This window comes from Bactrocera neohumeralis, chromosome 5, assembly GCF_024586455.1.
Source record: "Bactrocera neohumeralis isolate Rockhampton chromosome 5, APGP_CSIRO_Bneo_wtdbg2-racon-allhic-juicebox.fasta_v2, whole genome shotgun sequence".
Classification (NCBI taxonomy): domain Eukaryota; kingdom Metazoa; phylum Arthropoda; class Insecta; order Diptera; family Tephritidae; genus Bactrocera; species Bactrocera neohumeralis.
In genome coordinates, this window is record NC_065922.1 from 228,428 (window position 1) to 240,602 (window position 12,175).

A 12,175-nucleotide genomic window follows, 5' to 3' on the forward strand; every position below is an offset into this window, starting at 1 on the left:
CGCAGTACCTGCTGGGGGAGCAGAGGAAGAGGAAGACCTCCACTCCATTGGAAAGACCAGGTGGACAACGACCTGGCTTCGCTTGGAAACTCCAATTGGCGCTACGTAGCGAAAAGAAGAAACCACTGGCGCGCTGTTGTTAACTCGGCTATAATCGCGTAGGAGGTGTCTACGCCAGTAAAGAAGAATAAGCTATTGGATCATATGTCGGAAATTAAGCTTCGATTAGTTGCAACAGTTACCAGCAAACTTTTTTTTTTAAATTCGACCAATTAAAGTTCAAAGCTAAAATCTAAGGTTCCTTCTGCACAAAATATTTTATTCAGATGACATACACATAAGAGGAAGTATACATATACATATCTCAAACTGGTATTTCTGCACAAAATTTGGTATTAACTAAAAACTGTAATAAACAAATTCATTTACTGTGGATGTACATATGTATGTATGTAACATCAATTAAAGGCAAAATTTTAGTAATAAATTGAACTGTTTTGTTCCTGTGGGTTTTTAAGGTCTAACCATGTTTAATAGGTAAAAGCTTTCCTATCGCTTTTGGCATTGTATACAACAAAACAGCAATAGGACAAAGTTTTATTTATAAACAAGCTCGCGAGTATATCAAATGAGCGTATATAAAATATCTAAAATCACGTTCCTACTTAACTGCGAAGTGGTTTAACATTTCTTCATATTCAAAGATATTCAGCTTTTTGAGGTACTGTGACCAAACATATTCAGTTAAGATCGAATCGCAGTTGAGCAAACACGTTCCGGTCTCGCTACATCAAAGCAGCTATTTACAGTTACGCAATTTCAAAATTTGAAAAATTTTGATCGTTTCATAAATAATACTTTAAAGTATAGTGTAATGCAGCAAAAAGGTTTATCTATTTTATTAGTCCTATTTGGAGTCATAGCGCAAGGTAAAACATATAAATATTTTCAGTTATTTTTATATGGAAGTGATTCCTTTCAAATCGGCGATATGTACGTACATACTTATATGTATGCATAAAGCGAACGTATGTTGAAAGTAAAAGTAATACAGCAATAGATCAATAAGAAATATGTATGTATGTATATGTGAGTATTGGCACATGGTTGGCACTGATGTTATGTAAAACTTCAACGATGCATTCGTATTAATTGCACATACAGAGCATACGTATATATGTACATGCATACATACACACATATGTATGTAGTCTTTTGAGTATAATATTTGTATAAAATTGAGTAGACTTCACTTACGAATGAAAAGAAGTAGTATAAAAAATTATATAACACCTGTATATGTACATATATACTAGGAGATTTTATGAGTACATAGTATGTGAGTTTGTATAAAAATGCAAACATGAATGGAAGTATAATAAGTATTGCCACACGCAAGGTACAATAATCATTACCCACTTTCAAGTGAAGTGGAGCATAAAACTTATATTGTACGATTTAGCCAATTATTAATTGTAGTTATTGGACATATCTACCTTTCTACCTATAAATGAATATTTGTATTTACACACACTGCATCGTTTAGGCAACCAAAGCAATTCCGGTTGAATAAACGAGCTTTCAAAATTCGCTTTCAAATTAAGGCCATTCTCCGACCATTTGATATGAGCGTTTGGAAAGAACCCTGTTTTACCAATATATTAAGTATTATTATGTATTCATGAATATGCGTATACACATTTGTATGTACCCTATAAGAAATCAGCCAATAAATAGTGTACTTTTTTAAACAGAATTTCTAATACAATTTCAGGTTGCAAGTTTAAGTTTTATTGTATGTCAACATTTCTATTGGTTATATAGCAGATCGAAGCCAACGCACGTATAATCCAATTATTTGTTCAAAACTTCCTTTTGCCTTGTGAGCCGCAAAGCAATTCATCACAACATCTAAGAGAATATACACACTTAATACTTTTCCCATTCGGCTGCAAAAAGAAGATATTATGTCAATTGTGTTGTCGTGAAAAATCGTGAGATCACAACGAATTTCACATTATTTTCAATTCTTTCTAATCGATAGTTAAAACCAAGGCATAAGTGTCACAACTATATTTGGGTACTTGCATTGATTTTCTCACTATCTACATATGTATACATAGCTCGGATGAGATTCGATTAAGAAGGATTAAAGTACAAAATGTTTGCAGAATACTTCTTGGTGTCTCTTATTAGGTATTAAAAAATATATATTGTTCTCTGTTTTCTTGTTCGCCTTGACAGTATGCATAACCACAACTAAAACGACTTCTTTTGTAACTAGGTTTCAAATAATTGCCGCTAACAAATGTGGGTACATACATACATACATATGTACACATTTAGTTGATGCATACAATATGCAGTATATGAAAATTTATTGTGATTTATAAGGCTAATAATCTCACCAATGACATAAAAATTTAATTTTCCAAAATACTTGGAAAATTTTCATGTTAGTAATAAAATACAATTTTTAGCACTAACTTAAAAGGCACGTTTAAAAAGGTTGTGTCCTTTATTAAATCAAAACACAATAATCGCAGCTCCCAACAGAGGGCAAGAATTTTTATCATTTCAAAGAAAAAGTTATAATTTTGCATAATACAAATATACGCATATTTAATTAGTGGTTGTATTTGTTCATTTTGAGACATAGTATAAAAAAATGAAGGTGGTGTTTCATCTATATGTAACACGTACATATGTACATACAACAATACTTTCATAAATGCATAATATATCTTTTTATGCATATATGTACATACATACATCCATGCAAGCCATATATCGGTTAAATAATACGTTAATTGCCGGAGGGCTCTACCAGATATTTCTGTTAAAGTTTCTTCAGGCCGAATTGGCCTGAAACTCTTATACGTATATACGTATACATGTTTGATTGCTCATCTGATCAATTTCTTCGAAGATTACGTTGTTGCTTTAGAAAATAATATATACCGAATTTCGTGAATATCTCTTGTCAAATGTGAAAGTTGTCCATACAAGAACTTGATTCCGATCGTTCAGTTTGTATGGCAGCTATATGCTATAGTTAACCGATCTGAACAATTTCTTCGGAGATTACATTGTTGCCTTAGAAAATAACATATACCAAATTTCGTGAATATATCTTGTCAAATGTGAAAGTTTTCCATACAAGCATTTGATTCCGATCGTTCAGTTTGTATGGCTATATGTTATAGTGGTCCGATATCGGCCGTTCCGACAAATGAGCAGCTTCTTGAAGAGAAAATGACGTTTGCAAAATTTCAAAACCATATCTTAAAAACTGAGGGACTAGTTCGTATATATACAGACAGACAGACGGACAGACAGACGGACATGGCTAAATCGACTCAGCTCGACATACTGATCATTTATATATATACTTTATACGGTCTCCGACGCTTCTTTCTGGGTGTTACAAACTTCTTGACAAACTTAATATACCCTGTTCAGGGTATAAATATTATATTATATAGGTACATTTTATGTATCTAACTTTGCATATACAAATTCCAAAAATAGTAGAATGAAACAGAAATTTTCGGAAAAGTTTAACCAACTATTATATATTTGTGTGTATTTAATACTGTTATTGAAGGTCATGGCGGTCCCATTCAAACATCCGAGTGCCCGGAAAAGATAGGTGAACAGGCATATGCTCACACTGAGCGATGTGATCAGTTTTTTCTATGCACAAATGGTACTTTGACTTTGGAAACCTGTGAAAACGGCCTCTTGTTCGATGGGAAAGGATCAGTACATAATCATTGCAATTATAACTGGGCTGTTGATTGTAAGGGGCGAAAATGGGATCGTAAGTGTTATTCACTTTTATATTATAAATAAATAAACTAAACTTTTTTGATTATAGCGACACCGATAACAACACCTGGTTGTGATTATCAGTTCGGTATTTACCCCGTATCAAAAGAGTGCACCACTACATATATAAAATGCGCATTCGGTGAGCCAATCGAGCAGGAATGCGATGCAGGGTTAGCTTATGACGATAGAATTCATGGTTGTAACTGGCCCGACCAACTATTAGATATTTGCAATCCAGAAGGTAGGTTATCAAAAAACTGAAAATTCATGTAAAACACATTTATTTTATACAGCTGTCGTCGGTTTCAAATGTCCAACCAAAGTTGATTCCGGATCCCCAGCTGCACGCTTTTGGCCGTTCCCACGTTTCCCTGTTCAAGGTGATTGTCATCGTTTAATAACATGCGTTGAAGGGTATCCACGTTTGATCACATGCGGGGAAGACAAAGTATTTGATGAAAATACACTTACTTGTGAAGACGCGGAATATGCATCCTCTAAATGTAACAACTTTGGAAAATAACTGACATGATGTTTCTTTTCAATAGACAAATACTCTGTAAATAATTTTGCACCCTATTTACAATATTTTTTTGCTTTATCCTAATAAAAAAATGTGTATATAAATAAATTGGATATACACTACTGATCAACTGAATAGGTTCACATAATTTCGTTTGTATACCTCGGTGATCATGAACCTATTCCGTTAAGCCGTAGTGACTATAGTCATACATATGTATGTACATATATTTGTACTTCAAACGATAATATTTAGATCATATTTGCTATATGTCCTTCCACTTACGCGCTTATAGCCAAGTTAACAACAGCACTCTCTATTAGGCCAATTTATTTATCTGGCGGCGTGGACCATGTAAATAAAATAGTTTGGGGAATTTAAAATTTATATTTGTTGTAGGCGTTTTTAACATAAATAAAATTTATTTTTTATAGTACTTTCTAAAACAAAATTATTAGAAAAGTGTCGTTATACGAACAACTTGACAATCTTGTGCACATAATACGAGTATATAGAATCATAGATAAAATGCGCCGGGTAGAACGTGTTAAGACAGGTTAAAGGAGTTTGTGCATAGCTGGGACAAATGTATGGAGCGACTAGGAGAAATAAATCGCCTTTTTTTTCGAACCATAAAAAGTTTTTTTTGTCATAATATTTATTTTACAATGTTTTGGTTCATGCAGATTATTGTGTATATTTGTGAATTTATCAAAGTTCGGTACGTAAAATACGAACTAAAGACTAAAATGGTGAAACTTGCAATGGGACTACAAAGCGAATTTACAAAGTATTTGTGCAAATACAATTTGGGTCACGGATTGCAAGAGGGGTTTAAAAATACTTAAAAAATAGGTGTGGGCCTCCCCCATTAGGTTTAAAGTAGATACATACATATCTCAGAAACCACTCAAGTTATTTCAACCAAACTTGGTGAGGACAAAACATTTAGTGACCCCTCGTAGAGTGTGAAAATAAGAGAGGACTATATCCTCAGACACCGAGTACTTTTTAGCGAAAATATCGGCTTATCCATGAGATTTAGTTAAGATATTATTAAATAGAGATAAAGTTTTTTTTATGAAATCAAAATGTCTCAATGCCAAAAATATATAAAAGCGGAAATACGTCCCCTGGTCCCCAATTACCTAACATAATAATTTTCAATTAAATTTCTCCGGTTGACTTCATACTATTAATATCGCTCAATATGTGACATACAGGTATCTTTGCAAATTTAAGTAAACTTATAACAGAGAGCCATAAATGGACACAACGAATGTTCGTTAATGAATTAGCGATGCGCATGACTATTTAGATTTATGTGTCAATTTCTATGATATGACAAAAAAATTCATAATTTATAAATAAAAATTTATAAATCTCTTTAATTAAAACTTTATACATATAAATAATAAATTGTTGCTAAAAACCGCGGAATAAAATAAGCATTTATTAATTGGGATCTTAGCAGAACTCAATTTATTTACTTTAATAGCATATTTTACTTACTGAGATAATTAAAATATTTTAGCAAAATACGTTGGGTGTATAACGTAATGCCGACAATCAAAATCTCGAAATTTAGACTCCCGACACTCAAAATACCGACAAATCAAAACCGACAAATCGAAATACCGGCAAATCAAAATACCGACAAATCAAAACACCGACGAATTTAGAAAAGGTGGCGTTGTTGTATCACGCTCAGGATCATAACCCTTAGTCGGCAGAATTCTCTTTCTGTGCTTCGATAGAAATAAGGGCGGACAAGATAAAACATTTTTCACATGTCGGCAGTTTGGTTTGTCGGTGTTTTGATTTGTCGGTGTTTTGATTTGTCGGTATTTTGATTTGGCTGCATATTTAAATTGCAGAATTCTCTTTCTGTGCTTCGATAGAAATAAGGGCGGACAAGATAAAATATTTTTCACATGTCGGCAGTTTGGTTTGTCGGTGTTTTGATTTGTCGGTGTTTTGATTTGTCGGTATTTTGATTTGGCTGCATATTTAAATTTTGTCGGTTTTTTGATGTGTCGGCATTTTGAATTTCGATATTTTGAGTGTATCCCAAACACGTTCATATGTTTTGGTCTATGAATGCTTATTTATATACATATGTACATATATGACAATCACACATACATTCATAAATACACGTACGCTCATGCTTGCTTCTCCTTGATGCGCGCAAACAATGTTGCAAAGTCTACACTTTTTCATTCAACGGTTAGAACGAAGCAAGTTAAACGATCGAAGGCAAGAAGGTGTCAGGGGGCGCACTGCACAGACTTATTTTAGCTATTTTTTTAACGATTTTATTTAAAAACTTTTGAAATTTGTATAAAGTTGTGAATATTTACACATTTAAGTAAATAATATTAAATTATGAAAATTAGGTATCAATATTTCTCAAAACAAATTAAGCAATGATGTTTTCTGCGGCTACAACTACAAACACAGGGAAAGGCTTGAAAAAATATAAGAATACACTAGAAATGGGGTACACTTAAAATACCAAAGCCCAAAATGATGACCCATTAAAACATCGAAAAATTCAAATATGCAGCTAAATCAAAATACCGACAAATCAAAATACCTAAAAATAAAAACACCGACAAATCAGAATACCGAAAAATCAAAATATCGACAAACCAAAATGCCGACTTGTGAAAAATATTTGATTGTGTCTGGGGTTATAACGTAATGCCGACTATCAAAATCTCGAAATTTAGAATCCCGACAGTCAAAATACCGACAAATCAAAATACCGACAAATCAAAATACCGACAAATCAAAACACCGACAAATCAAGAAAAGGTAGCGTTGCTCGTTCGAGGCCCTTCGGCCTCCGGCCACGAATCAAAATAGCGACAAACCAAAATGCCGAATGGTCGAAGCACAGAAAGAGAATTCTACTAAGGGTTATGATCCTGAGCGTGTTCATAGACGGAAGCCCAAGGCCGCAGGCCCTCGAACGTACAACGGCGTCTTTAGTAAAATACACATAGTATTTTTTGTTTTTAATTACTCAACCAAAATTCAGAAATTTAACATTCGGTTAGTACCATATTAACCTTTTTTGCAAACGTTCTTTACTTTAAAATTTCTTCTGTCCGTATTTTTAATTGTCGGTGTTTTGGTTTGTCGGTATTTTGATTGTCGATATTACCTTATACACCCAATATTTTTCCTTTTATTTTATTAATTGAAAACTAGCAGATCTAATTTCAATTACTGTAAACTCATATTTTATATGCATCATATATGTATAAATACATATATAGGTATGTGCAATAAATATTGCTTGTTTATACGTATTTACACAAATATTAATTCATAAATACACGTATGAGCTTACCTCGGACTAAACGTGACATCTATTTTTTATTTTTATAGAAGACATACATATATGTATACATTTTGCTTGTTTGTCATACATTCCTTACTTTAAGTTAAGATAATTAAAAAGGTGTATATATTGTATGTATACTTAAATGTAAATATGTATGCAACAACAGTAATAAAAATTAAATAATATAAATTAATATATGTAAAATGAAAAAACTTATTCCATAACACATCTGGACTGTTCTTGAGGTGTAGAAAAAACTATTGCTCGAATTAGTCCGTCTCTAACTGATTCACTTGGATTGCCTACATTGAACATAAATTTTACCCTGTTACAGACAACATCTGGTACGCAAGTGTACATTGGATACCAACCAACTTTGTTGAAAACTACATACACCTTATATATTAAATTTCGATAAACATAAACTGGGCGGTCAAACGTTATTTCCAGCAATGAATCATATCTAACACGTGACGTACAATGTGTGTACGTAAGTCTTGATCCTTGGATATCTTGAATATGTGCGTAGAGAATTTCTGTATATCTCTCGGAAAAACCGGCCGAATTCATAAGCTCTCCACACAGAACCTGAGTTGGTACTTGCACCCCTGTATATATGTATATAATATTGTTAACGGTATTTAAAAATATGCATTAATTTAACAAACCTGTTATCCATATATTACTATCCACTTGAAATGTTAGTCCGCAATCGGTAACACTGGTATTTCTGTAGTCAAATTGCTGATTTAGCGTACGAACACAGTATGAACGTCGAGTGTCGTTTGTAGTTAAATCAGAGTCACTACCACCTTGAAAAGTACTTACATTATTTGAAGATGTCTGCGGAGTAGTTGTTACAATAGAAGCTGTATTCCCCGCGAAAGTTTCAAATGGAGCAAATAGTGCCGGACCATTTGATGGAGTGGGCCGATGGTATGATGGTAAATCTCGTTGGCTTCGCGATTCATAATATTCCCGACTTGTTCTCGAGCTGCAGAAACCTTCGGGCATGGGACAGTCGTTAATAGTTGGACTTGAAATTTTAATAAGAATTGCTAAAGCTTCATTCTGTTTGAGAAGCTTAGATCGCGCAGGTCCTTCAGCAAATTGCTGAGGTGTCAGTGTAAGAAAACGTATCTTCTGAACAGCTTGGCGTATAAGAGCTTCGTCAATTTCATTATTTGGACAAGAAAATGACGCAATCATGCTTATTTCTGTCGATGGCACATTATTATGTCCATTTTTTTCTTCATACGTAATGGAAGTATCATTTTCTACGACAACCACGTCTTCCACTAAATGAGACGTATCAGAGTTTTCTTGTCGGCTATGAACAAGACTGGAGTCGTCTGGCTCCATTTTAATCTCTACAACTTCGGATGTGTTATTGTCTATATCAAAAGAGTGTTGCAATGATCCCTTATCTAACGATGAGGATGGCGTCATCGGCATAACTTCGTTTTCAACAAAAAGTGCGCGCTCAGAAGCATATTTCACTAAAGCATTAAAAAGTTCCAACTCAGACGTAATATTCAAACGATCTTGATCAAGAATAGCCATTAATGTTGAGATTTCTATATCAACAAAACTGGGATCAGCTAGCACATCGCGTGTATTTGCTGCTATAATCTAAAAAACAATTATATGTACATTTGATTTTATTAAAATATATATTACTTACACTCATACTACTCTGCATTAAACGTGGTTCGTCAAATAATTTAGCAAATTCATATGCACGGCAAGCATTTTTGGGACTTAAATCTGCCCAGAGAAAATGGGTGCATTGCTCTACTACATAAGGCAGCATATACTTCTTTGCAACATAACACAACTCACACGCCTTATCAAAGGAGCTTATGCTGATGCGATCTGAATATATATACTCTAACATAGCTTGAAAGGCATCGGGTTGTACATCAGGTATTAAAATAGGATCACTCTCATCCGGAAGGTTACCATAAAACATCCTTTCAAAAACAGGTGAGGACATGGCTAAAATTAGTTTGTGTCCACAAAGAATGCGTTGGTTTGGGGCAGCCCCAACAAGAAATTTACAATCAGACCACTTTTCCGACTGAAGTAAGTAAAGTCCTCGCTCTTTTATTTGCTGAAAACCATTTTGCCAATCTAACTCCATTTTTTCCGATTTTTCAACTAAATAAGCCACACAACAATTCTGTATATTATATTAGAGAAATTAAAAAAATAGATTCCGTATTGCCATATCAATGAAATGTTTGTGTACAATAATAAAATAGTCGCCATATTATACCTCGTTTACAAAAAATTAAATAGAGTTTTAATGTGAATTATTTTTTTTTAAACGTGTTCAAAGTGTACTTTAGAACCTTAACGCATAAAATATTAAAATTTCACTTGCATGAGAAGTTACCTTGAACACTTCTATTAGTTAAAGAATTCAATGTACAATTCTTTTCGAAAATTACCTTTTCATTCATTAGCTACTACCGATCGCACAATTATTTACGCATTTGACCCATGTGAATGCAAGTTTGTAATGCTCAAGAATTCGTGCATTTGGCTGAATTTAGTAGGCAACATTGGTTAAAATTGACAGATTTTTGATATTGTTTGACAGATGTCGCTTGAAATCTGCCGCCTTGTTTGTGTTTACAGCTTCAGAGGAAAACAGTTTTTATATTGCTAATTAAATTATGTGCAAGTACATTAACAAAAACAAATTTTAATATTTTTAGATGGCAGAAAATAAACAACGCACAGTTTGCTATCCATTTTTCCAATATTCTTCACTTTTTCGCACACTTTCATTTCACTTTTTGTTTTAATAAATCACTATCAGCTGTCCAAATGCACAATTCTGCCGTCTGTCACCATCAAATTTCAATGCGTATTAGCGTTGCTTAAGGCGCATTAATTTTGCTCGTCTGTCAGGGCTATTAATTTATAGCCCTGACAGACGACAGCGCTAATATGCATTAGCAGGCTTAATTTACATTTACTTGCGCATTTGACCCATGTTAATGCAAGTTTGTAATGCAAAAAAATTTCCTGCATTTAGTTGAATTTACTAAATTTGAGTAGGCAACACTGCCCAAAAATGGCTAGTTTCTGCTATTGTTTGACAGATGTCGCTTGAAATCTGCCGCCTTGTTTGTGTTTGCAGCTTCAGAGGTAAACAGTTTTTATATTGCTAATTAAATTATGAGCAAGTATATTAACAAAACCAAATTTTAATATTTTAGATGGCACAAAATAAACAACGCACAGTTTGCTATACATTTGTTCAATATTCTTAACTTTTTCGAACACTTTTATTTCACTTTTTTTAATAAATAAACAAAATTCACTATCAGCTGTCTAAATGCACAAGTCAGCCGTCTGTCACCATAAAATTTCAATGCGCAAGTAAATGTAAATTAAGCCCGCTAATGCAAATTAGCGCTGCCGTCTGTCAGGGCTATAAGAAAAGAGATTCATTCATGGATAACATGATACGAGACTCTTTGATTCGAGAGAGTGCTGTCAAAACTCGCATTTCTTATAACGTTTGCCATTGATGCCAGTGCTGAAAAATATTAGATTTGGTATTTTGGGCATTTTGAAATTTCAACACTACCGCTGAGGTATGCAAATAGCGCGTTACCGATATTATTTTTGGATGCTCGGTTCCCCAGTAGGCCTATATCACCCTTATACAACATAAAATATATATGTGTATATATATATTTATATGTATGTACATATTAAAAATAAATACGTAATTAACAAATTAAAAGAATATATATGTATAAACATCAGAAACCAAAGCAATTCATATAAAAATATCACAAATTTAAGATATATGTATTCAAAACATTAAAATTAATACTATTCTAATTATAATTTTCCTACCAAAATACTGTAATTTTTGAAATTATTTCTACACTAGTTTTACAATCAATATTGTGATACAATAAAATATTTATTTTTATTTAACGTACGTAGTAGAACTTAATTACAAATATATTATTATAATATGTATTTAGATTAGTAAATTACATATTTTTAAAAACTACTGTATTAACTCTATAAAATATCATGCACAAAAATTTTCTTTACCAAGTATGCACACACTTCAATGAAATTTCGTTTCACACTGATTTTGTCAGTTAATTATAGCGGTTTATTTCTGGCATCCCGCCTTTTCTGAAATCAGCTGATAAAAATTTCCTGATCTCCATCGCTGTCAAATAATCAGGGAACGCGTTTGAGAGAAAAAGAGAGCCAAGATTTTAATTCAAATTCAGAAGAACGAAGTAAGATCAATATTAAAGATATGTTGGAAGGAATCAGAAAGAAATTCTGGATCCGCCACTGGTTGACAGACTGCACATCTTTTCGCGACTACACGAGACTCTATTTATTGAAAGAATTAGCATGGAAACTACATGGAGTGAGCGATCAAGCACTCATGATTTACATGCGAAGTGATTTTA

The 12,175-nt window shown here is 33.1% G+C and overlaps 2 protein-coding genes across 2 annotated transcripts; one reads left to right on the forward strand and one right to left on the reverse strand.

The window, feature by feature from the left end:
* The first annotated feature begins 661 nt into the window (after positions 1 to 661).
* Positions 662 to 4,492, forward strand: LOC126758137 (protein obstructor-E). Its single transcript, XM_050472208.1, has 4 exons — positions 662 to 929; positions 3,608 to 3,823; positions 3,881 to 4,075; positions 4,128 to 4,492. Exons 1-4 carry the CDS (start codon positions 875 to 877, stop codon positions 4,355 to 4,357), a joined length of 696 nt encoding a protein of 231 aa, XP_050328165.1. The 5' UTR covers positions 662 to 874; the 3' UTR covers positions 4,358 to 4,492.
* A 3,090-nt stretch (positions 4,493 to 7,582) lies between these two features.
* Positions 7,583 to 9,917, reverse strand: LOC126758136 (uncharacterized). The gene is made up of 3 exons (XM_050472207.1): positions 9,397 to 9,917; positions 8,381 to 9,344; positions 7,583 to 8,320 (listed from the first exon to the last, which is right to left on the reverse strand). The coding sequence occupies exons 1-3, from the start codon at positions 9,853 to 9,855 to the stop codon at positions 7,926 to 7,928; spliced, it is 1,818 nt and encodes a 605-aa protein (XP_050328164.1). The 5' UTR covers positions 9,856 to 9,917; the 3' UTR covers positions 7,583 to 7,925.
* Between the last annotated feature and the right edge of the window lie 2,258 nt (positions 9,918 to 12,175).

Excerpts from the sequence above, each read along its gene's own strand:
- LOC126758137 (XM_050472208.1), top strand. The coding sequence starts at position 875 with ATGCAGCAAAAAGGTTTATCTATTTTATTAGTCCTATTTGGAGTCATA. Across the intron at positions 930-3,607 it reads ATTTGGAGTCATAGCGCAAG|GTCATGGCGGTCCCATTCAA; the intron begins GTAAAACATATA and ends CTGTTATTGAAG. Across the intron at positions 4,076-4,127 it reads AGATATTTGCAATCCAGAAG|CTGTCGTCGGTTTCAAATGT; the intron begins GTAGGTTATCAA and ends TATTTTATACAG.
- LOC126758136 (XM_050472207.1), bottom strand. The coding sequence starts at position 9,855 with ATGGAGTTAGATTGGCAAAATGGTTTTCAGCAAATAAAAGAGCGAGGA. Across the intron at positions 9,345-9,396 it reads TAATGCAGAGTAGTATGAGT|ATTATAGCAGCAAATACACG; the intron begins GTAAGTAATATA and ends ATTGTTTTTTAG. Across the intron at positions 8,321-8,380 it reads TAGTAATATATGGATAACAG|GGGTGCAAGTACCAACTCAG; the intron begins GTTTGTTAAATT and ends ACATATATACAG.